This window comes from Ruditapes philippinarum, unplaced genomic scaffold (assembly GCF_026571515.1).
Source record: "Ruditapes philippinarum isolate M1 unplaced genomic scaffold, ASM2657151v2 ctg653_1_1_1_1, whole genome shotgun sequence".
Classification (NCBI taxonomy): domain Eukaryota; kingdom Metazoa; phylum Mollusca; class Bivalvia; order Venerida; family Veneridae; genus Ruditapes; species Ruditapes philippinarum.
The window spans coordinates 121511-148708 of NW_026858620.1; the positions used below are offsets into that span (position 1 = coordinate 121511).

The 27198-nt window shown below is 34.3% G+C and overlaps 1 protein-coding gene across 2 annotated transcripts in view; it reads right to left on the bottom strand.

The window, feature by feature from the left end:
* Positions 1-4063: 4063 nt before the first annotated feature.
* The window catches only part of LOC132753733 (pleckstrin homology domain-containing family G member 4B-like), a gene marked incomplete at its 5' end in the record, with an annotated part of 45385 nt that continues 22250 nt past the window's right edge, over positions 4064-27198 (bottom strand). For both annotated transcript variants that reach the window (XM_060744240.1, XM_060744239.1), the window contains 12 exon segments: positions 4064-5139; positions 5669-5866; positions 6564-6683; positions 8428-8605; positions 8930-9103; positions 9645-9866; positions 10564-10653; positions 11192-11441; positions 12081-12254; positions 12829-13868; positions 14685-14879; positions 24367-24489. In XM_060744240.1, coding sequence (XP_060600223.1) covers positions 4931-5139; positions 5669-5866; positions 6564-6683; positions 8428-8605; positions 8930-9103; positions 9645-9866; positions 10564-10653; positions 11192-11441; positions 12081-12254; positions 12829-13868; positions 14685-14879; positions 24367-24489 — 2973 coding nt within the window.

Below are 27198 nucleotides of genomic sequence, written 5' to 3' on the forward strand. Positions count from 1 at the left end.
TTATTTCTTGGAAATAACTACTATTCGAGAAATAGCAGTTTAAATCCGCGATTCTGACTAAATTCCAAGATTTTCTAATTTATTTTACAGATGAATCTAGATAGAATAACACATCAATGACGAAAAAAGACTAAAGTCAAACTCAGTGCTATAATTATACATTGATTTGTTTCAGAAAATTAACAAAAAGAAACATTATGTGAGAGTTGTTATTAACAGGCAATGTGTTCACTTGCAGACACAGTCTTTAAAGAAAGCAGTCTCTTTTTTTAAAGCCCGTCTCACAAAGAGACCGGTTGGACACACGGTTCCCATACGGTATACTCGGTTATACACGGATTGACTGATGTGAGTATTTAGCTCCAACCGTACCTGGGGATAAGTTGGTACGAATGCAGCACGAGTATGTACAAAAAAGCACGGACATACTCGGTCGAATACGACTTACATACGATTGTTGTGCGGTTCCAATTAAGTACGGTCTAACACGATTAAACACGTCTTTTACTCGGTTTACTCGACTTTCACAGAGTTTACATAGGATTCCGCCGACTTTTGTTCGAGTTATGCTCGAATTATCACACAGTTTTGTATGTGTTGATATAAATTGATCCATATTGATAGCTTGTCTTAATAAATTTTCGAACTTTCAACGAAGGAACACCTATATATGTGAATAATAGTTATATAAAACAATGCCAGATGCGATATATGACAGGATAAGGGAATTAGAAATCATTATTAGACTGATAAACATTGTTCGGGTCCCCAGCTCATCACGCCCGGCAGGGTCAGGAGGTTGGAGTGGTCGGCGGGCCTTGATAGCCCTTCTTGTATTCCTTCTATGCGTGTAAACCTTTTTCTTTGGATGCATTCTAGTGCAGCAAGTAATCTGGGTAGATCTAGCAGCTGAGGGTGGCAGCATTTAGACGTAGAAAGACCGTACGAGTCTTGTGGGACCGTGTCTGCCATGTATGATTCGTACTTGAACCGTATTGGTCGTATGGCGATCGTTTGGAACGTGTGTGCACTCGTGTGAATCGTACCGTTTGACATTCGGGTGTTAATCGGGTGTTGGATGTAGGACTTGGACGGTCACGAACGATTTCCATACGATTTATGTACGATCTCAACACGGTTGGGCTCACTCATGGAGTGGACTTTAAATGCGGTTGTATATACGGCCTCATACGGGCTGTTATGTACGGTCGCTTATACGATCATACACGGATAGACATCCGTACTAGTTTTTTTAAAGTTTTAAAAATCATTCACGGCTTACTCGGATTCACTCGAATGTCCCGAGTGTAACTTGGATAAGGCCACGGTTGGTTCGGCTGTATGTACGGTTTACACGGGTGGCCAACCGTCGCAGCCGTGTGTTCTGTGTGAGACAGGCTTTAAACAGTTTGCATTAGCAGTAAAATACACGGATTTCTATAGAAAATACGGTCACTGTAAATACAAGAGCTGTCAGTAAGACAGCGCGCTCGACTATTTTCAGTGATCGACAGTAAGAAAAGGGGTGTACAATTGTAACTCTGTAAAATGTAACTTAAAGCTAACGGACGCTTGTCCAGCATGCTAGATAGTCACATTAAATAAGTGTGTGGATTTTCAACCAATTCCCTTCAGTTGCTTGAGGCAATGTCGTGGCGAGTACAATAGCTCTACCTCTTTCCTGAATAGTCGAGCTAAATATTCTCATAAGCACACAAGGTTTTCAATTAAGACAGGGGCAATAGACAGCGCAGCCACTATCAAACAATTTTCAATATCATTCATGGATTTTCCTTATAAACACAGCGTCTAAAAGTCACAGCCTGACTGCTCTCACTAACAGATATAGGGTTCCATAAAGGGCACCTCTCACTAACAGATATTCGGATTCCATAAAGGGCACAATCACTACCGAAATAGTTCTCATCAGCAACAATTTTCTTACAAGAAATCATGTTCAGTAGTTCACACGTGCACCATTTAACAATTGTCTGTAGATAATGTTTTCACTAACAAAAACAGCGTTCAATAGAAAACGCTGTCGCTATCAAAGAGTTTTCATTAGCAATCAATGTTTTCTTTAGTCTAAAAGATACGGGATTTAGTTGAAAGCACTAACATACAAAGGGATCATCGGAAAGCACGGTCATTGTCAAACATTTTTCATTAGCGTAACTTGACAAAATTTTCACTTACAGACAGGGTATTCAACAGAAGGTACAGTCACTATCAAAGAGATTTCAAGAAAAACCAATCAATCAATCGTGGTGGGGTGGTAGATTTCACTCATAAGGCACACTGAATTCTCCAGAGTATAGTTCCCTGGACAGATTGTCAAGCAGTTTACCAGTACTTTATACTATAGTTTCCTTCGCATTCGCAAGGGAATGTCATAACTTTGGTACATGCCAGAGCGAGATAAAGTACAAATGACCATAGATCAACAACCACTAGTGACCTGCACCGTGCTGAATCGAACCCGGGTCGCCCTAATTGGCAGCCCAAACCTTCACTTATTCGGCTAACTTGACGATCCCATGACCAATGGGCTAAGGGACAAAGACATGTAACATTTAGCTACATCTCCCAATTATTTAACTTAAGTGAATCGGCAATACTGTTTTTAATTTAAGCATTTTATAAATAAACACGGCCAGGAGTATTGGAAGACTTTATTTTTTGTTTACATAAGTCACAAAATGTTGATGATATAAGCTGTTATATAATATAGGACCATCCTGGACAAATATATCATACTGACCATAAGATAAAAGGTATACATATCATGTTTGCTAAATAATAAATTTCACAGAAAAGAATGATACTATGTTCAACAAAAATATCATGTGTTTTTTTTCATTAAAAATTATATCGTTCATAATAATATGAATAAAATCTACATGTATATCCAAGATGATCCATTTTAAACTGGCTTTTCAAAAATGCATGCAGAAAAACATTTTATCAAAATTACCATTTCTGAGGAATATATATATATATATATATATATATATATATATATATATATATATATATATATATATATATATATGTGTGTGTATTGTTATTCAAATGTAGATTCATTTAGATATGTAGCCCACAAAATGATCAAGTAACGATATGGCCAAATGGTAAATTTACTTCTGTAACCCACAAATATGATCATCAAATGGCAAATTTACTTTTTCTGACATTAGGGTCATCATTTTACTGTTGCCGTAGATTGAAAAACATAATATAATATATTGTGTACATGTAAGTACATGTACTTAATACTCGACATAAAAATTTATATGAGTTTTTTTTTTCTTATAGGTAGTGGAAAGGTAACATAGAAATATAGCTTTATTAAATAATTAGTGTTAAAAACGCAACTGACCTGCAATTAATTGAATCATGTACATTGAATTATCCAACCTAAAAATCTTAATTGCTAAAAAACTAAATTTTCAAATATGAAATTGCTTTAACTAAATTTTCATATATATTGTTCCAAGCCATACAAAATCATCGAAAATGTAAATCCAGAGTTTTGCATCCTTCCAAATAGAAAAAAGTACAAAATACACGTAGTCCCTATTTAACTAACTCGAACAATATCTCCTTATACATATGAAATGATATTCTATAAATGAACACAAAAAATAATAATATTTGAAAATATATACAAAAATACAAACAAAATTGTTTTAAATAAATAATATCATAGTTTCGAATATACATATGCAATAATAACATAATTTTATATCCACAGAAAATTGTTAGTTAATCATTTCTTCTAGGCAGATTAACTTGTTAAAATCTGATTAGGTCACACAGGAAGTTGTCAGTTTATCACTTCTATGTATTTCAATTACTGATAAGTTTTTTTCTACTTCCATCAATTATGTAAGTGACCACCAGATTTATGCCATTTGACCAAACTCTATATCTATTGTTAACTGCAGGTTCAATTTTGGTATAATACCTTAAAATACAAAATGTATGAACAGCATTTTTTCAAATTTTCACACCTTTTAAGAGCTCTTTTAATGTTCTTACACTTGCATTTTAAATAAAAAAATTTCATTAATAATAAATACATTGTAGTTTTTATCTATCCGACTTCCTTCAGCAGTTACTTCCCTTGACCCTCTTTATCATTCTTCAAATTGTAAACGTGACCTTTTCAATGATTTTCAGTCTTTCTCAAAGATTGTACATTTGACTACAAAGTTTCAGTCGCCACTCTGCAAAATTATTTTAAACTATGGTTTTACATCAAATACAAATACATATTAATCCTGACAAATGAAAAGCCAAGTAAGTATTCCTTTTCCCACCTCAATGTTCTCCCCCCGAAAACAAAGAAATACATCAGCTTTCATAACATCGAAGGACTTTTCTAGTTAAATCTTGTTAGTTCACAATGTCACAATGTAAGTTTAATAGTTCATAATTAAGAATTTCCCATCCTTAAATTTGATCGTTCAATACAGTTGTACAATTAGTCAAATTGATTAATTAACATGAATGTCTGGTTATTATAATCTTTATCGAGACAAAAAAAGAATTATTTAAACATAATTATTGATATTATATAAGTGCACATCTTCCTATTTTCCTGCTGTACTGACTTTCCTTTTTTTTTTCTTCAAAAAAAAAAGAAGTTTAAAGTTACAGCACGATAACACTAAATTGATGTAATGATTCTTTGAATATAATAAATCATGTTCTTTCGTAAAGTTCTCTTGTCCCTGATCGTTTTTCTATAATCCTTGGGTCAGTTTATCTATGACTTGTTCCCTTTATTTGTTTTTTTGTTTTGTTTTTTATGTTTTATGATTTATGTCACTTGTCTTGAAAGAGCAAATCTTCTTCTTGGTTAGTTCTGAGATTTTTTTTTTATTAAAAAAAAATGTCATATCATTCACTAGTGACAGAAAGTCTGTCAAACATCTGTCATTTCTTCTGCATGTGACGGCAAATTTATGACCCTTGACTTTCCGCATTCTCTATCCATCCCAGAATTCCCTATATGAGATCGCTGGAAATCGGCATATGGGGGTGGGGATTGAGCCCGCATCAGATCTGAGTTGTCAAACTTAAGGGTTGAGTCCATGTCAGCACCACTAGCAATACTTGTACCAATGCCACTCTCTGTAATGAAGAAAACATTTACTGAAAATCACACAACTATAAATGTATTCATATTCAAAATACATTATGTTTTCACATTTTCTGTACATGGAGATTATGTAAAACGAATCTTAAAAAGTAAAACAAAAGCAAGACAAAATATGATATTTACATGTAAATAATGAAAAAAAATATCTGGATCAGGCCTCTTTTGGAGATGGTATTGTATTTACATTTCCAATTTTTTTATCACATTGATTAAACAGTTGTATTTCATTCTGATAAGTTTCCCATTAGTCTCATAATTTTCTAAATACGTATAAATGAAATAACCTTGTGTTATTCCAAGAGCTCAACAATTTTATCAAAGTTAAAAATATCTTTTTGTAATAAAAACATCACATACATGTATACTGTTTCATTACCCATTAACGATCCAAGTTTTCAAGAAAAAATTTCAGTATATGAATTCAGATCTTTGATTTATTTAGATATTTATTTTCTAAATTGATGCCTAAACAAGATTTATTCTTAGATTTATTTCTCATACCTGTGGACATAAAGGTAAGCGAGCGTCTGTACGTTCGTGGACTATCGGCCGGGTTTAATGCTAGGTTCATGGCCCCAAATCCTGACTGACTGCTGTTAGATGATGAGGTACTACTGACTGAAATGATCGAGTGAGGGCGTTTGTTCCCCTGTCGTAGAAGTTCATTAGAACAAACAGCTATAGAGTTGCGGGTACGAGCTGAAATGTACATACATAATTTAACAATTAAGTAGCCAAGATATAGATATAGCCAAGATATAGTAAAATTATGAAAATTTTAAGTTTCTAAACTAGTTATGTAATCTAGTTAAATATAAATTATGGGAAGACTTTATGGAAAACAATTGTGATTAAAACAAACTTAATATTCTTCCAAACAATTAGTTTAACCTAAATATCCTATAGTGCAATGTATTTGCCCATTAATGTTTCACTGAATAAACTAAATGCTCATATCTAAACAAGTTTAAGTTCATATATAAACTTTTGGGATTTTTTTTCCTTCTTTTGATTTTTAATCTAGATACCTTCCACATACGAACATGTTCAAAGCCCTTGGCATGATTCAAACCCACAGTGGTGAAACAAGAGTAATGCCAAGTCACGTACTTTAATCACTAAGCCACAGAGACCAATAGTTTATTTCATACAACAAACATAATTGAAGCGCGCCATGACAAAACCAACATAGTGTGTTTGCCATTGCATCAGCACAGTCTGACCAGGATCCATGCTGTTTGCTTACAAACCCTATTACAAGTAGAGAAACAGATAGCGAACAGCATGGATCCTGATCAGACTGACTGTGCAGGCTTGTCTGCATCCATGCTGGCCGCAAACGCATTATCTTGGTTTTGTCATGGTGCGGCTCAATTTTAAAATATAGCAAAATTACCTTCTCTATTGCCAACAGATATGTTAATGAATCTGTCGTTTATGTTGTCACTGCTAGGCTTGATGTCCAAACATGGTTTGTTCCCTATACCCATTGTAGCTAGCTCAGAAAGGCGATTCTCTGAAATGTATAACATAAGATATTGAATATATATTAATAAACCAAACAAAAGTATTTAGTTATTGTGTCAATCATTTTCTTTTGGTTCATGCAAAAGTTTTTTTTGGTGCCATGAATTTTTGGATGTTGGCAGTATCACTTACATGTTTAAGTCACAAGTACAGGGTTTTTATTTTTATCTGAAGCAACAGATGCTCTAAAGACAAGAGCCATGTCAACATGGCCATCCCCCGCCGAATGTGTTTGCTCATTGGAAGAATGTATAATGTAGTAGAGCAGAATAATTCCATTTTAAGAGGTCTTTTGGTAATGAAAACTGATGGCTATAGTGATTACAGATTTGAAACCTATGTGAATACTGATGGCTGAAAATAACAAAGGGCAATAACTGAAAAATAATGCAGGGTAGGTTATCATCCTTGTGTGCTGCATCCCTCCTCAGTAAAATCTATCCACCTATGAAGTTTCAAGTTGATACCTCAAATACTTTTTGAGAAAAAATTGAATTGAACAATTAAGTATGAAAAATAACAAAGGGCAATAACTCAAAAATTATAAAAGGTACAGTTATCATTCTTGTGCAGTGCACACCTCCTGAGTGAGATCTATGCACCTGTGAAGTTTCATTTTGATATCTCAAAGGCTTTTTGAGTTATGCTCTGGACAAAAATTAATTTTGAAAAATAACAAAGGGCAATAACTCAAAAATAATGCAGGGCAGAGTTATCATTCTTTAGCACTGCATTCCTCCTCAATGAGATCCATCCACCTATGAAGTTTCAAGATGATACCTCAAATACTTTTTCAGATAAGCTCCGGACAAAATAGCATGAAAAAAACAACAAAGGGCAATAACTCAAAAATTGTATAGGGAAGAGTTATCATTCTTGTGCACAACATTTCTCCTCAATAAGATCTATCCTTCTATGACATTTCATGTTGATATCTCAAACACTTTTTGAGTTATGCTCCACTCAGGTGAAAAATTAGGTATGAAAAATAACAAAGGGCAATAACTCAAAAATTATGAAAGGAAGAGTTATCATTCTTGTGCACTGCACACCTCCTGAGTGAGATCTATGCACCTATGAAGTTTCATGTTAATATCTCATAGGCTTTTGGAGTTATGCTCTGGACAAAAATCAATTTTGAAAAATAACAAAGGGCAATAACTCAAAAATCATGCAAGGTAGAGTTATCATTCTTGTGCACTGCACTCCTCCTCAATGAGGTCTATCCACCTATGAAGTTTCAAGTTGATAACTCAAATACTTTTAGAGATATGCTCCGGACAAAAATTTCGGACGGAAGGACGGACGTTCTCACAGGACAGTAATTATGTGGCTACTCTATTGTTCTCTCTACTGTTCTTTTTAGCCACGCAAAAGAAAATAGCCACATATAAGCATTACGGAATGAATGACATCAAAGAGAACCTATTGTCCCTCTAGCCACATAATTACTCTCCTGTGAGTGCGGACGGACGGAAGGTCTGACGGACGGACGGACGGAGACTATTACTATATCCTCCGCCGAAAATTTTCGGCGGGGGATAAAAATAACAAATTTTGCCAATGGTCAAGGGTGATACTTTAATATACAGGCTGAAAATACATCCGATGTTACAACCTCTGAAACTAACTTAGAAAACTTCAAATCAAAACCAGGGCAAATCCATTACAAAAACTTTTGTGGGATAAGGGTTAAATATAAGATTTAATTTGATGTGAAATTAACGGCTTACCCCTGTTTCTTATAGCTTGGTTCCATAACACTTTGGTCATTTCTTTCACCCAGCACTTCTTGTGTTCAGAGCTCGGTGCCTGAAGGACATAGTTCTCACCAGAGTTACGACGTCGCCACCAGATCTCAAACTTGTAACCGGAACCCTCGTAGTCCTGGGTCAAACCAATATCTGACATCTGAAAAGGATAGGCATCAGAATTTATCTTTAAGCTGACAAAAAAATGAACATGTTTCAAAGAATTCAAACTTTTGATAATAGAATATCCAAGATGTCCCTTAATGTATAAAGTCTGATAAAATTTCCTATTTCAATATAAAATTTCTGAGAGAAGTGTTAATTATATAGATCTTTATCTGAAAAAATATCATTATTATTTGTTATATTGTTCTGTTTTGCTTCATCTTAATCCTATATTTATAACTTTTAAATAACTAGTCCCTGTCTTAAGCAGAATATTTTAATTCAACTTGTAAACTAAAGAGAAACAAAAATGTTTTACCTTAAAGCTAAATTTATAGACGTAATTATCCTGGAAGCCAGTTCTGCTCCTCTTTGTTTTACTAAACAGAATGAGGTCTTCAAACAGGAAAACATGACGCATAAATTTACGTCTGCCGTGGTACACCAGAAATTCATCTTGACGCAGTAGTCTCCCTTGTTCTTGAAGATTTACCTGTAACAGCAACGAAAAATATGTATAAAACAGTTGATGTCAAAGTAGGCTAGCAGGTACCATTTTCGAAACTTTAAGCATATCAAGTCTGCAAATAATTTCTAAGACAATTTAAAGTAATTAATATATAAGCTCCTTTCTGCATTGATAGGGCCTTCTTATTATTTTATGTTTTAAGATTAAATTCTGCATTCATAGCAAAAACAAGAGCTGACAGTAGAATAGCATGCTCCACTATTCTCAAAGTTTGATACTAAAACAAGAGTCTGGATAATATAGATTTTTCTAAGTTCAAAAAGAGCCTTATTTGTGTCATAATTCTATTGGAGATATGGGCCTTGGTCAGTGACCTCCTGTTATGCTCTTAAATAAGTGTGTGAATTTTCAAACAATTCCCGTCAGTCCTTTTAAAGATACCAACTTGCACTCAAAACCTTAAACAAAAAGTGATGACGACACCTTGATGAGTACAATACATCTCTGTATTCTTTGAAAAGTCTACCTAAAAATGTGTCAAAGATTATAACAAAACAGATCTTACATCACATTCCTTCAAAGCATCCATGGCCAGAAGATCGTTGCCATGACGAAGTTGGAATCTCACCATCTCTTCGGCAGCCTTGAGGTCGTGATACTCGGCTGCTGTACGAGGACACTCCTTCAGTACTTGTTTGATCAGCAAGGCGTATTTTCCCATTCTCTGGACAGGTTTTAACAGGTAACTAGACAGATCCATCTTATCTCCCAGCTCTAACTGCTTCTCCTATAAGTATTCAAAGGAAAAATAATATAAATTCAGTTACATATTTATTTTCGGGAATTTTCTTAAAAAAGTTTTAGAATATTCTAAATTTAGGTTCAAGTCTTTGTCCTGAATGCAAGTAGATAACAAACTTTTGACTTAATTAACATTTAACCTGCTATCGGCAACAGATTCTACCCATGGAACCTTAATAGGTCCAAAATCTGCCAACACATTTGTGCCATGTGATCAGGGTCTACCAGTATACTTTTTGCTACTCACTCAGTACTTATAATTTTCCCTAAAAATGGTGGTGTTATACTAACTGAATGGACAAGTCCATTTAAGATATTGAGCCGAGTAAGGTTTAATGTATTCATGTAATGTTAGAACATTGCACTTTTACTTACTGTAAAGAATACTCTCTTATATATAATGAAAACAATACATTCTTTAAACAATATAACTCTGATCAAGTTATGATTATTTTCATCATACATTGGAAGGAAAATGTAACTTGTTACATACACTACTTTGGGACACAATCATATGGTTAAACAAACATTAATTTTCATCATGACTTTCTCCCTAAATATTTAATAAATTATTATACAAAACTTAAGACTTTCTATATTTTTGTTCATTAATGCTTAATTTCCGAACACCTTATGAAAATGACATCATCAGGTTATGACATAATAATAAAGAAGATATTTACTCTAAAGAAACCTTTGCCATACTCAGCCATCAGGGTGTCAGATTTGGGTTTGTTCTTGTTGTATAAAGCATACAAATGGAACTGGTTCTCCTGTAGGATAAAACATCATTTGAATAACAAGTTAAGGGCAAACATTTACATTCAACAAAAGCACCGCATGGGAGTTCTTAACATTTGTATGTTGAAATAAACATTCTGACAAAATCCTATGTTAACAAAGGGTGATAACTCAAAAAATATAGCTTTCAAAATTATGTCCCTTTTCTAACAACTGCACATTGTCATGATGAGAAAGTATTCCATATTTCATGACTTTTAGAATTGTTTGAATAATGGGTTACATTAAAGTTTTGCATGATGACGACAATTAAAATGACAATGCCTTTGCAGCGATCATAATAGCTCGACTTTTCCACTAAAAAATGTCCTACAATAAAAATGTTCTCCAGATACTGAATGACAATAAGAAAAGCATTAAGCATATATCAAAAACACGCCATATAAATACAAATTACTTTTAATTCTGTTGAATTGATATAGTCTTGATCTGTAACTATTTCTTAATTTTACTAGATACAGAATAGATTCAGAATTGATATAGAAATTTTCTTTGGTAGAAAGTACTTACATGCATGAGAAAATAACGAGCTATAAGAAAAGGGTTCCTCTTCGAAGCTTCCATTTCCTGTAGAAAGTACTGCTGATGGAACTGAAATATTTTCTCCATATTTCCAAATATAACGTTCCTCTTGCCTCTCAAAGCCTGCGGCACATCTTCACGCTCCATCTCGGGGATATAGTTCTCAACGATGAAGCGTAGAGAGCAGACGTAATCTCTCTCTGTCTGTACCATCTCATTCATTATCAGTTGAAGTGTTCTGAAAAAAAGTATACCATTCCTTATTACACAGTCTATAATTTTTTTGGTCAGTCATTATTTGCATGCAAATTCAATGATTTTTTTTTTCAAGAGAGGACGAGAAGAGAGGTTTGAAAGGCAATGGGAAAGGGCTTTTAAGTAACAACAATGCTCTAAGATACCCAGTTTTTCCAGCTTTACTGGAAGATGAATTATAGTGTTTTTGCTTCAAGAACTTAAGTGGGGGGGGGGGGGCATGGTTTTAATAAGAACATGCACAACTCTTTTACAGAACCTTCTTTCTTCTCATTTTATGAAAACAATTGAGCCGCGTCATGACAAAACCAACATAATGGGTTTGCAACCAGCATGGATCCAAACCATGCTGTTCGCTATCAGTTTCAAAAGAGTTGGTAAGCGAACAGCATGGATCCTGATCAGACTGCGCGGATGCGCAGGCTGGTCTGGATCCATGCTGGTCGCAGACGCACTATGTTGGTTTTGTCATGATGCGGCTCAATTAAATTTTACATTCAAATCTGATGCATATAAATTGATCAAACATGATTTTAAATACAGAATAATTTTTTGTTTGTGTTAAATTATGAAATATAAATAAAATAAAATTAGTTTGTGATTTTCTCTACAATTAACATACCTTTTACTTTTAGTTTCTTCTTCTGACAGCTTAAGGTTAGCTATGGGGTGTAGAGGGGTGTTCACTGCTTGTTCAGTCAAATGAGTGTTAACAGGAACAGGGGTCCACTCTTTACGTACAAAATCTGTTTCTTCAGCTCCCATGGAAACAACACCTTCATCCTCCTCTGGTAGACTTTAAACAAAGGTATATACATGTAATTAATTAATAATTTCTTTGTTTCTTTGCTCTGATTTTTCATTAAATAATGGCCAAGTCCTTGAAAATTAATAATAGAATGCTTATGTAAGTTACAATTTTATTTAGGAAATATCTTATTAAGATATAATAAATCTACAAATTTGAGTTCTGATTCATAAAACATAAGTACAATGTAACTATATGTTTAAATGAATAATTTTTGTAAACAAAATGGTAATGTTATCTAACCAACAAATGAATGTGCAGCCATGTCTTGCTCTATACTGGTGGCAAAGACTGATCACTTTCGGTTCCAGTGGTTACTAGTTAACAATTTTTTTTTTGGTTGATTTGGTTTTATGTCGCATCAAGGTCATATGGTGACTTTCCAACTTCACTGGTTGAGGAAGACCTCGGGTGCCCCTCCGTACATTATTTCAGGCACAAACAATGTACAGAGGGGCCCCTGATGTCTTCCTCCACCAATTAAGCTAAAAATAATAACAAAACATAATGAAAGCTCCATTAAATTTTAAAATCAATGGTCCAATACAATATTATTTATTACCTAGGTAGACTATCGGAGCTTCCAGTTATCATACTGTCTGTCCGTCCATTCTGCCTCAAAGCCCTGCTACTCTGCGTCTCACTAACTGCCCCTTGATTCTCTTCAATGATCGGAGATGCCAATCCTGTCTGAGGTGTTGATATTGCACGTCGTAATTGTTTTTTCAGATTCCGCGTCTGAGAAGCACTTCCCCCTATTTGATACTGGGGCGAACCATCTGAGGTTTGAATAGCATTCGGAACCACAAAGTGTCTTTGGTCCGAATCACGTAAATTTTCTTTCGATGAATCTGCCATAAACTGACTAACATTAGCACCATGATGTTTATCACTACTTTGATCCTGATACCCTGAAGTTGGTCCTTGAAAGTTACATGGTTGTGCGAAAGAATGTGCGGGCGAACTATCTACAGATCGGCAAGGTGAGATTAAACTGTGACTCGGAGAACATGGAGATATGATAGAATGAGTTGGAGATGAACATGTGGATGATGATGAGGACGATAATGACGTGGATTTTTTCAGCTTTTCCATTAGCAACCGCGAATAAGTCTTAGGCACAACTGGTGTACTCGTTTCTTTCGGTTCCCAGTGCGATTTAGTACTGGTTCCCTGGCACGAACTAGCAACATATTTAATATCATTAGGTTGAGAAACAGCACTATATGAGGGTGAACTAGACAAACTAGAACTATTTCTTTGATTTGAACTAAGAGCAGACGGGGATTTAGTCCGAGATGACAACACATCTTGCTCTAACTGATCCCTAATTTGCTGTAATGTATTTCCTCTCAAAGTCAACAATTTCTGAGTTTCAACACATCTGTCTTGTGCAGTTGCACACTGATCTAAAAGTTTATCATTTCCAAGTCTTTTTGCTATTTCCAACATGTTTTTGAAAGTGTCGTCTGCTATAGGTGGATGCTCTTGAAGATACAGCTCCAAGCTGTGTAGTAACTTTTCAAGACCCTCCGGGGTTGCACAGTGTTCCATTTTCATACTGGCTACATATTTCATTGCCTCCAATGCCCATTCATATGTCTGAAAATCAAAGAAGATTATGTATATTGACTTGTTAAAAAACATCATCTCAGAAAGATCCATCAATTTTGATACTCATAACATTAAATTTTTTAAAGACTAACATTTATTATGATAACAAAATTTTAGATAATACATGTAGATTTGGTTCAGTTTTCAACAATCTGAGTAACTTTAGTATGCAATGCAACATTTATTTACTGTATCAAACAAACAGGCAAATAGATAAGTAAAGTTTGTTTGTTTTGTTGGGTTTTAAGTCAAACTGTAAAGGTCATCAGCAACTTTCCAGCTTTACTCAGGTAAAGGAAGTTGATCCTCAGGTGCCCCTTTTATTATTTCAGGTACAAATTGGCACCAGAGTAGAACCACCAAACTTCTGTATTAAAGCTAGCTGAATAGCTTCCTCACATGAAAGAATTCGCACTGGCGGAATTCAAATCCACAGCACTGAGGGAAAAGTGATCTGAAGTTGGGAGTGATCTGAAGTTGGGAATCTTAACCACTCGGCCATGGTGGCCTTCCCAGCTTTACTCAGGTAAAGGAAGTCCTCAGGTGGCCCTTTTATTATTTCAAGCACAAACAGGCACATGAGTAGAACCACCAACCTTCCGTAAGCTAGCTGAATAGTTTACTCATATGAAAGAATTCTCACTGGCGGTAAGACTGCATGGATTTTTGGCACTGTACTTGTAAATTAGAAGTCAACATCCCTGCTTTCCAAGTGAATAAAATATACTTCGTATAACCATATCTTAATTTTAATCAAAAATCTTAATTTGTATATATTTTATAATTGACTAAATCATATTGTACCTTATCTAAGTACTGGTAACATTTTGAAGTACCCTCAATTCTCTCCCTTGTTTCTTCCAAACGTTCCGAGAACTGTTGTAGATGGCGCTTCAACATTCTGGCTAGTTCCTTGTACCCCGTGACCTCGTCAAAGTCTCCAGACTGAGCTAATGTACTTGCCTCCTCTAAAAGATCATTTCCTTTTTCTATGTGAGTCTGAAAATAAAATAAAAGCCATTTTTACTAATTTGTAACATCTTATTTTAGCCACAGTGAGCAAAATAAAAACTTTGCTTTTTTTTGTTGTATAGTAATTTTTAAAATGCTGGCGCAAACTGAACCTACCCATGCAATCAGTGCACACCAAGATCAGCAGGCATACCTATGCCGTCTGCACTGTTCACTATTCAGTTAGTTCATATTTTGAACTTTTCCCCAAGAAATAATTCCACTTATGAAAGAACACATAGAACAAGATTTTCTGCTGTAACATTGAACCATTTATCTGTGTTGTTTTTCTTCTGATTTCAGAAAATGGTTCATACTGATATTATAAAAGATACCTGAAAATTTTATCTTGAAGTTTTGACATCATTAATTCTAGTATAAAGTTGCACTACATGTATTACACATTATTACATGTAGATGAATATATTCCAGTAATAACAATTATAAACATCCACAATCAAGATACACTGTTGATATTTCAACAGTAGTGCAAATGAGTTTTAAAGACAGAATGAGCCTGCACTTGAAATCTTTCAAGATAACTTATCGCAATTTAACTGCACAGTCAGGTCAGTTTAGGTTGTAAGGAAGATATCCGTATCTTGGATAAAGTCAAAAGTCACATAACTTTGCTCAAAACAAAATCTCCACCTAACTTGTTCAAATACAAAAAAAACTTTGCACAAAACATTAGTCAGCTTCATTAGATATCTAGAAAAATTGTAGATTTATTTTGAATACAAAAGTTTCGAATAATTTTCAATTTATTTCATCTCTAAAAATAAAAATAAAAATATTGGCAAACATGTAACTACGTACTTCTATTCCAGCCAGATACTTGTTATAATTGCCTCTATAATTATTCCAATTACAAAAATCAGAATGCAAAATCAAGAACAAAAGTCGAAAAAAATTCAGCTGCAACTTAATTTGAGCATTATATTTTCTGTTCAAAACGGGCACCTAAATTTATAAGAATAGTTATCCTAACTGACGCATCCCCTTATAATTTTTTAATACATTTTTCTTGAAATATTTTTGCTCATCTGGAGGCATGCAGCTTTAGAAATATCCTTATATTTACATCATCCATCACCATCATTCCATCCTCATACACCATAGATGTTTCATTTTGTAACGTCAAATTCCGAAAAATAATATCAAAAACTCCATTTCAAAATTAATGCAATATTTTAACACTAAAGCATATCATTCCAACACAAAATTTTTTATAAATCAACAAAGGAAATAAAAAAAAGAATAAATGAACGTAATTTCACCTTAAATTCTGCTCTTAAAAAATTATTTAGAAAACATTGAACACCTGAGTATAAAGCACAACACTTGTGATGTAACAATATTATAATGTTATTTTCAGCCAATAACCAGGTAAAACAGTCTGGTGACACTGTGCTATCACAAACGTTTCTAGGGACAAAATCAATGCTTTATCAACGTGCGCTATTTATTAGTCTGGAACTATTTCTCCTGGAGAATTGATCGAGACAAACTAATCCATGGGTGTGACACACCTGTAGAGAGCATAATTAATATGCTAAACACCATTGATTGACATATCATGCTTAATTAGGGTTTACAGAATCTGAAAATAGCATAAGGATAATTAAAACCACATCTTTAATAAGGGTTTACAGAATTCTAAAATAGCATAGTGATATAAAACCACCTAACAGAAAAGTTCTAGAAAGTGCTTTGATTGCTATAACTTAGGAGCACTGCATGAGGTTTTAATGCTCGTCTGTTAAAATAACCAATTTTGACAAAATTAAAAAGGGACATAAATCCAAAAATATAGCTTTCAGAAATATGCCCCTTGTCTTACAACTACATCTAGTCAATATATTAGTATTCCAAGTTTCATGTTGTTAACTTTTAAAACAATTGAATAATGGGCAACATTAAAGACTTTTTGCACCATGACATCAATGACACAGCAGCAATCATAATAGCTCAACATTTCCTTCAAAACAGACGAAATAAAGAAACTGCATAAAACTTTTTGAAAACTCATACCTTAATCATCATTCAAATAACATCCTTTCAAATAAAGTTCAGTCATATAACTAAACAGTTACATTTTGAATATCAAACTTTTCTTTCCTGTAACAACAGAAGCAGACAGTCGAAGTAAGAAGATTTTAAAGTTTTTCACCAATTAAGCTGATACCACCGAACAGTATCTGTTCAAACAGATCCTAGTGTTAAAACAAGACATGTTGTATGAAAACATACAAATTCCTGACAAGATAACACCCTCCAACAATATAAACATACATTATAAACAGCTTAGAGATTATTCTAAACAAACATCCTTTGGCTTAGAGGCTATTTATATTTTTAATTGTCTTTTGGCATAAATTTTAAAACAATGTGTTATATTTGATACCTTTACGGAAAATAATAATGCATGGTGATAAATTTTAGGACTGCAAGCAAGCTTCTTTTTTTCTTTTTCTTCTTTTTTGGATTTTTTTCTATACAAACTTATTCTATTAAATTTATTTCATGTACATGTATATTAAGCATCTAGTAGAAATTTAAATGTCTGACAGCAGTCCTACACATTTACCCCCTCCCCTCAAGACTGCTGAATTTCAGTAGGGGCTTATCAGCTGGTAAATCACTTTTGGGATTTTAAGAAGTTCTAAAAAACTAGCTTGGACTGATCTCTTAAATTTCTTCCAGGCAGATATCGAAATATCTTCGCATTATTCTAATCAATACAATTCTGAAAAAAAACGTTTCAACATCTGTCTTTTTAGTAGAAGTTCATCGTGATAAAAAGGTTTCTTGAATTAATGATTAAAAATAGCTACCCTGATTACGTAAAGGAGATCCTATTATATGATAACAGATCAGACAGATAATATAAGCTGTTATCCTAGTAACCTTTGATCATGTTGTTAAAAAAATACAACACATGAACAAAACAACACTAATGGTCCAAGTTATGTTGGGAATTTATGTTAGATCTTAAAATATGTTCTAGGTCTGCTAATCTCTAATTATCTGATAGGGAAGAAAAAGTAAACACAATTCATTTATTGTTTAAAATCAGATGTTACTGCTTTCTTTTTAATTCCTTATTATAAAAAAAAAGAAAAAAATCCTTATCATTAATCACTTTTGGTCAGATTTAGCATTGAAAATAAATCACTTTCACTCATTTAGCATTAAAATAGTCAAGCCTTAAAGTACATGTAGAACTTTTTATAGTTAGATCTTATAATTTTTCATATCTCAGACCTACAAAGAAAATTTGCAAATTGCATAAAAAAAATCATTAACAAGTCTAACATACATGTAAATGGACCAACCCTTGTACATCTTCCAAAAAAAAAGAAAAAACCTAATTTCTTTTTTTTTAATTAAGATGGATGTAGTGGGAGGTGGAAGGTTAAGACAAAATAAATTCCAGTAAATTGCTCTAAAGCAGAATAAACAGCAATAATTATTGTAAAGATATATGCTAATAATATACAAAATGTAAAATAAACTTTGCCATTACACTAGCAGATATATTATAAACACAAAATACAGTATTCAAACACTTAAGAAAAACTATCTAATTAATAGTAAATAACATATTGAAGCACCTTAATCATTGATACATCAATCAAAACCACAAATTTCCAACAAAATCATTTAACAACTCAACAAGTTGCTATGCTACTGTCAGCCGATATTCCAGTAAAATCAATCAATGTTTTCTCAGTAGATTAGAAGAGATAACCCCTGTCAATCAACAAACTTGTTTTTTCTACAAATACACAATCAACCAAAACCACAAGGGAAATATACAAAATGTAGTTCAAGACTTCACTGTATGAATTTTGTAGCTAGGGAAATAAGATTTTTAACTTATTCCTTTGCAAATTGTTGGTTAGTGCAGAAAAGTCATCAATTAAATGTATACTGGCGGAGAAGCTATTTGCAAATTCTATCTTTGTAACATGGCCGATATGTGTTTGTAAAGATAATTTTATAGCAGGTACAAGTTGGGCATAAAACAGACATATTACTTTTTAAATATCTCTTCAGATTCTTATACTAGCAGATCATGTCAGATGGAAATTGCATCATAAACGGCTGTATTTAAAGCTGGCACAGGACCGGAAAAACACCACAATCTTCGAGCTCGATGATACATTCCATAATTATACAACTTCCCAATTTGGGCTCCGTATTACCAAAGTGTAATATTTAGCTTAAATAAGCATCAGTGAAATGACATTGACCCAATTAAAATAAAATCCTCCCAGAAAAACAACAGTAAAATGCATGAAAAGTGACAACATTCAAATATCTTTGAAGCATGAGAAAATTCAGGACAGATCAGCCATCATGGAAGATGGACAAAAGGACAAACCATTAGCCCTAATTTATGCTCCTGTTGGCTGTTTACAGATCACAAATTGATAAACAAATACACAAAACCATTGTATGTAGAAACTGGTAAATGTCCTGCTGACTGCAAAGTAGCTAGCTCAACAAAATAACTCCATCTTCGCCATTTATTAAGATATTATGTTTGAGTCAATGCCAAAGATGAAACACTAATGAGTGTTTAAACAGAGCTAACATACAACCGATGGGCGTTAATGGACCTGTTAATACAGTACAAGTGTTGTATTTTTTGTTCTATAACAAATCTCGCCTCATTAAACATTGTAACTTATGGTTAAATATATTGAAAATGACATATGATCATGATTCCAACATGAACTTCCTGTTTCCTCATAAACTGGTTCTCTGATTTTCACTGTAACAAACATTGAGGAGTTCTAAAAAAATATAAACAAAAAGGACCCAGTCCAAGTACAAATTAGCCCTTATTTTAAAGGTAGAATAAGTAAAACAATACTTAGAAATGTTCAGACAACCAGACTCTAAACAATTCGGTTTTTATATTTTATTTTTGGCTCAATATCTACAATTGCTTTATGAAAACATGCAAGGGGTGGGTGGATATATCTACTGGTAACAGTTAATATCGCAATCACCAGTCAACATTAACCAGTTGACAATCACCTAACAAATAGTAAAACTTGATCCTGTCAGGTCAGTCATTAGCCATTTTGCTATGTAATGTCCTGTTTTGCAATAATACTGTATTTGGGTTCTTAGAAATCATTTACTAACCACTTTGTATTAAAAAGTTACTGCCTACTTCTTAATTGATTATAAATTATATGAAATGAGTGGAGGTCTTTGAAACAAAATTATGCTTTAAACCATGGAATTGATATTAAGAACAGAAGGTCAATAATCTTTAGACAAAACTGACCTATATGGGTAATTAGTAAAATATGGACGTTCATCAAGATTGATGCAAATAAAAAATCTTAGAAAAATAAAATGTCAGTGTTCCATAAACCTTTCTATGTATGTTTGAAACACATCATAAACAGATGTAAATTGATAGGAAACATTAGTCATCAAATGATGATAAAAATGTTCGTCTTTACCTACTGATAAGCATTTAGGCTTTTATTACAAAAAATTTAAAAAAAGCCTGATGCAAACACCTGTTTTACACTGATTTTAGGTAAAAGAACAAATCAGGATAAAAGGTGAAATCTCAGGTAAACATCTCTTGCCCTGAACCTGACCCGACTGATTTGAAAACCTTTCACACTTCCTACCGATATTTATTTTTGATTTAGTTTAGTTTTATATTACTAAAATAAGATTAGGTGAGTTTACAATTTCCTGGCACTTCTTCTAGAAACAGATGATTATAATACTTATAACAAACAAATCACTTCCCATGTATTTTTAAACAAGTATAACATGAAACACTTTTCAAAATGTTTGATTTGTTGTGTGTGTTTTTTACAAAAAAAAAAGATAAATAAAAGCATGGTGTAGATGACAACCTGACTAGCAAGTGGTGGCGTGGCCGAGTGGTTAATGCGGCGGACTAGTAATCTATTGGATTGCTGACCGAGTGGGTTCAAACCCTGTTAGTGGCAAGCCATTGTTTCCTTGAGCAAGAAACTTTACATTCATTGCTTATAGTACTGGTTGGTTCCAGGAAAGGATTTGAGAGTGTTTCAATAAGCTTATAGCTTCAAACACAATCAAAACTAAAATAAATTTGTATAAACTAAGCATCTTGGTATGGGTACATAGAGAAGTACCTAAACCCAGTTTTCAATATTTCTCCCTTTGTATACATACATTGTTTTGTTTTGATTGGGTTTTACGTCACACCGACACAGTATAGGTCATTTTGAGGACGTTCCAGCTTTACTGGTGGAGGAAGATCTCAGGTGCCCCTCCGTGCATTCAGACACAAAAGGGCACCTGAGTAGAACCACCGACGTTCCGTAAGCTAGCTGGATAGCTTCCTCACATGAAAGAATCCAAAGTCCCTGTCGGGATTCGAACCCACAGTGGTGAGGGGCAAGTGGTTTGGAGTCAACGACCACGGACGCCCCATATACATACATAAGTTAATGTTATGCGATAATGTTAAGTACAGGGTTACTCTGGGGAAAGATAATAACTATACAACATAACTAGTGTGGGAAGACCTAAGATACAACTTGAGAACTTCAGACATACCCCAGCCGGGATCTTTGGTAAAGCTACCCAACCACCATACATCTCAGTATTAAATTGTCTTAAGCCCTTTGAAAACTAATGTTACACTGTTTGTCAACATTTGCATGGTTTATGTGCAATCACACCTTAACCCATTGCTTCATGAGCATTTTGTGAAAAATGGCTGTTTTCATTGAAAAGTCTCCCGTTACAAGTTCAAATTGCTATAATACTATAAAAACTGCTTCAACACTAATCAAACTTGGCACAAATGTTGACTGGACCATTGCCCTTGAAACAACATGCTCAGGCTTAAATTTTCTGTTACCATGGCAACGAGGGGACATCTCAAAATTGCCAAAAATCACTATTTTGCGTTGATTTTTTCCATCAAAATTGATTTCAAAGTGCTGCAACTTTTCAATGGATTGAGATAGAGTCAAATGCTTTTCAGCGTTGGTTACACGTTACCTTATGATCAATCTGGGGTCATTTACAGCCTCTCACAAGTCCAAAATTATCTTGGCGATGAGGGGGACTCCGCCCCCCTTCAAACCCCCCAAACAGAAGGGGGCACATCCCCCTTCTGGCAACCCCCTGATGTATCTTTTGGTTGGGGGGCCGCGCCGAAAAAGAGGTCACTTTTTTTAACAACATTTCTCAAACAAAAACAAGTGTTTGGGGCCTAAATAAGGCGTTTTTTCATCATTTGAGACAACAAAAAGGGGGGGGGTGAAAAAGGCGTTAAAAGGCGTGTATATGAAGTAATGGGTTAACAGAAAATGATGAAAATGCTTGAAATTACCCTAAATCGCGTTTTTTCATGTTTGAACATGGCCTGTCATATAAATTTGAAGAAAAATTGTTGTTTTGTAGATTTTTTTATTTTTTTCATTAACCCATTGCTTCATGAGCATTTTGTGAAAAATGGCTGTTTTCATTGAAAAGTCTCCCGTTACAAGTTCAAATTGCTATAATACTATAAAAACTGCTTCAACACTAATCAAACTTGGCACAAATGTTGACTGGACCATTGCCCTTGAAACAACATGCTCAGGCTTAAATTTTCTGTTACCATGGCAACGAGGGGACATCTCAAAATTGCCAAAAATCACTATTTTGCGTTGATTTTTTCCATCAAAATTGATTTCAAAGTGCTGCAACTTTTCAATGGATTGAGATAGAGTCAAATGCTTTTCAGCGTTGGTTACACGTTACCTTATGATCAATCTGGGGTCATTTACAGCCTCTCACAAGTCCAAAATTATCTTGGCGATGAGGGGGACTCCGCCCCCCTTCAAACCCCCCAAACAGAAGGGGGCACATCCCCCTTCTGGCAACCCCCTGATGTATCTTTTGGTTGGGGGGCCGCGCCGAAAAAGAGGTCACTTTTTTTAACAACATTTCTCAAACAAAAACAAGTGTTTGGGGCCTAAATAAGGCGTTTTTTCATCATTTGAGACAACAAAAAGGGGGGGGTGAAAAAGGCGTTAAAAGGCGTGTATATGAAGTAATGGGTTAACAGAAAATGATGAAAATGCTTGAAATTACCCTAAATCGCGTTTTTTTCATGTTTGAACATGGCCTGTCATATAAATTTGAAGAAAAATTGTTGTTTTGTAGATTTTTTTATTTTTTTCATTAACCCATTGCTTCATGAGCATTTTGTGAAAAATGGCTGTTTTCATTGAAAAGTCTCCCGTTACAAGTTCAAATTGCTATAATACTATAAAAACTGCTTCAACACTAATCAAACTTGGCACAAATGTTGACTGGACCATTGCCCTTGAAACAACATGCTCAGGCTTAAATTTTCTGTTACCATGGCAACGAGGGGACATCTCAAAATTGCCAAAAATCACTATTTTGCGTTGATTTTTTCCATCAAAATTGATTTCAAAGTGCTGCAACTTTTCAATGGATTGAGATAGAGTCAAATGCTTTTCAGCGTTGGTTACACGTTACCTTATGATCAATCTGGGGTCATTTACAGCCTCTCACAAGTCCAAAATTATCTTGGCGATGAGGGGGACTCCGCCCCCCTTCAAACCCCCCAAACAGAAGGGGGCACATCCCCCTTCTGGCAACCCCCTGATGTATCTTTTGGTTGGGGGGTCGCGCCGAAAAAGAGGTCACTTTTTTTAACAACATTTCTCAAACAAAAACAAGTGTTTGGGGCCTAAATAAGGCGTTTTTTCATCATTTGAGACAACAAAAAGGGGGGGGGGGGTGAAAAAGGCGTTAAAAGGCGTGTATATGAAGTAATGGGTTAATTAAATGTTCAATCCCTACATAACAAATAGACAAAATGACAGGTTGATGAATATCCAAAATATCTTTAAAATAATATCTACTAATAAAAGGAGACATTATTGTACAGAAATGTTACTCCAGAAATTTATAGCTGTTGTTAGAATTACAGAGATCATGAAAATTTTTGTTACTTCCTGCAAAACTCCAGGTACACCACAAGACTATTCTTTGATATATTTTTGATAATGTACATAACATGTCTGAAAATTCATCTAACATCCATATTATAAGGTTAGGTTTAAAGGTGAAAAAGCAAATAAATGTGAAAAATAAGATATTTGGAGTGGTAAGGCCGAGTAATTGCCGAAATTAATGCTTCTTCTATGATAAGTTTGTTGTTATTTTATCTGGATTTTACATTTTTGGTCATCATAATCTTTCAGGCGGTCAGTCCATCCAACACACTTTTCTGGATAACTAACCAGTTATTTCTATGCAAGTGACTGACTACTAATCGCACATGATTTAAGAAATCAGTGGTGAGAAAGAATTGTTTAAAACGCACTTTAAATAGTAAAATATTTTGCTAAACAATCTTTCATCAAAAATAATTTGAGATATTTTGCATAAGTATATACAGATATACACTTACCATTGCAGCATAGTAAAATTTCTCAAAATCTTTCTGTTGGACTCGTACTGCCTTCAAATTGTCCGCCATCACAAGGTGGCGCTGTAAACATTCGTTACCCTGGGTATGTAACCAAGATATAACCTGGAATATAAAATAATACACATTAAATGATGATAAAATAATTAAAACAAATTTTTCTTACAAATGATTTGACAATTTCATTGACATATTTACATTAGTGACGTCAGTTTAATTTTGTATGAAATGGCTACATTATAATACAAATCTGCTATTTATGTCCTTGTTATTTAGTATGTCAGTCATATTCTTTTACAGGTAATAAAACTATAATACACACCCCCTTCTGACTCAGTGCTGTAAACTGTCCTTTAAATGGACTTACCCATTCCAAAATATATTCTAGAAAGTCTTATCTTTGCCCAAAGAAACAAGAGGGCCATGATGGCCCTGAGGTCGCTCACCTGTATATAGCCCCCCCCCCCCCCCCCCGCCCAATTTTTACCCAAGGGCTTTTATTTGTTTATTTGAACAGACTTGGTAGACACCCATAAGAAGATGTTTCATGCAAAACATCTAAGTTCTAGCTCATTGGTTTTTTAAAAGAAGATTTTTTAAGTTTTTACTATACACATAGAGTAAAAAACAATGACACCCCTCGGGCAGGGCCAGTTTTGACCCCTGGGCTTTTATTTGAACAAACTTTTGTAGATATTTACTTAAAGATGTTTCATGCTTAATATCTAAACTCTAGTTATTTGGGTTTTTTTCAAAGAAGATTTTTAAGTTTTTTGCTATGTATATAAGGAAAATCAATGACCCCCAGGGCGGGGCCAGTTTTGACCCAGGGCTTTTATTTGAACATACTTGGTAGACGCCCATTAGAACATGTCTCATGCTAAATATCTTAGCTCTAGCTCTTTGGGTTCTTTAAAAGAAGATTTTATAAGTTTTTACTATATGCATATAAGGAAAATCAATGACCCCTGGGGAGGGGCCAATTTGACCCCAGGGGTTTTATTTGAACAAACTTGGTAGACATTCACTAGAAGATGTTTCATGCCAAATATATAAGCTTTAGCTCTTACAGTTCTTTAAAAGAAGATTTTTTAAGTTTTTACTATATGCATATAGGGAAAATCAATGACCCCCTGGGGCGGGGCCAATTTTGACCCCAGGGCTTTTATTTGAACAAACTTGGTAGACATTTACTAGAAGATGTTTTATGCCAAATATCTAAGCTCTAGCTCTTACGGTTCTTTAAAAGAAGATTTTTTAAGTTTAAACTATATGCATATAGGGAAAATCAATTACCCCCCAGGGCGGGGCCAATTTTGACCCCAGGGCTTTTATTTGAACAAACTTGGTAGACATTCACTAGAAGATGTTTCATGCCAAATATCTAAGCTCTAGCTCTTTGGGTTCTTTAAAAGAAGATTTTTAAGTTTTTACTTTATGCATATAGGGAAAATCAATGACCCCCTGGGGCGGGGCCAATTTTGACCCCAGGGCTTTTTATTTGAACAAACTTGGTAGACATTCACTAGAAGATGTTTCATGCCAAATATCTAAGCTCTAGCTCTTACAGTTCTTTAAAGGAAGATTTTTAAGTGTTTACTATATGCATATAGGGAAAATCAATGACCCCCGGGGCGGGGCCAATTTTGACCCCAGGGCTTTTATTTGAACAAACTTGGTAGACACTCACTAGAAGATGTTCCATGCCAAAAATCTTAGCTCTAGCTCTTTACAGTTCTTTAAAAGAAGATTTTTTAAGTTTTTACTATATGCATATAGGGAAAATCAATGACCCCCCGGGGGCGGGGCCAATTTTGACCCCAGGGCTTTTATTTGAACAAACTTGGTAGACACTCATTAGAAGATGTTTCATGCCAAATATCTAAGCTCTAGCTCTTAGGGTTGTTTAAAAGAAGATATTTAAAGATTTTTCTTTCGGTTGCCATGGCAACCAGAGTTCTGCATGGAATTAAATTCTTTGAACAATTTTTAAAGGTGACCACCAAAGCGAACATTCCTGTGAAGTTTGGATGAAATTGGCTCAGTGGTTTATGAGGAGATGTCATTTAAAGCAAAAGTTTACGGACGGACGACGGACGGACGACGGACGGACGGACGGACAGACGCCGGACGAAAAGCGATCACAAAAGCTCACCCTGTCACTTTGTGACAGGTGAGCTAAAAATCAAAAAGTTAAAGTTTGTACTTTAAAACTCTTTTTTGAATTTGCATCCTAAGCTCTGAATGCAACATATATTTAAAATATCAATAACCCAAGAACTATGAAAAACAACAGAACAACAACAATTCAAACTTACATTAGTACCATATACAGTTGTGTCCGACAAAGCATGCCAGATTAACATTTCCGATGTTAGACTGGACCTTTTTGATATAAATCCAGACTGGGACAGTTTTTTCTCCCTAGTATCTAATCTACCAGGGAATGACATTCTTCGTAAAAGTCCAGACATTGTCACAGTCACAGAAATTTTAATTCGTAAAATTCAAAAGTGTAATTTAACCACTTTCTTCAATTCTTCATAAAATTTTAAATTATTATCTTGAATTGTAACATCCATGAATTCTTCACATGATCAAATCTTTCACTTATTAACAATCATTAAATTATGAAAGCCCAGACTAAATTAAAAAAAAATATAAAATAAAAAATAAAAAAAATACAATAATAAATATTTAAAAACCTTGCAGAAGCAAAACCTACTTATTTAAGAACTGTAACTAATTTCACCATAATTATTACCAGTACATATTACTTTTAATCCATAAACAATGTTGCTGCTTTTTCTTTCA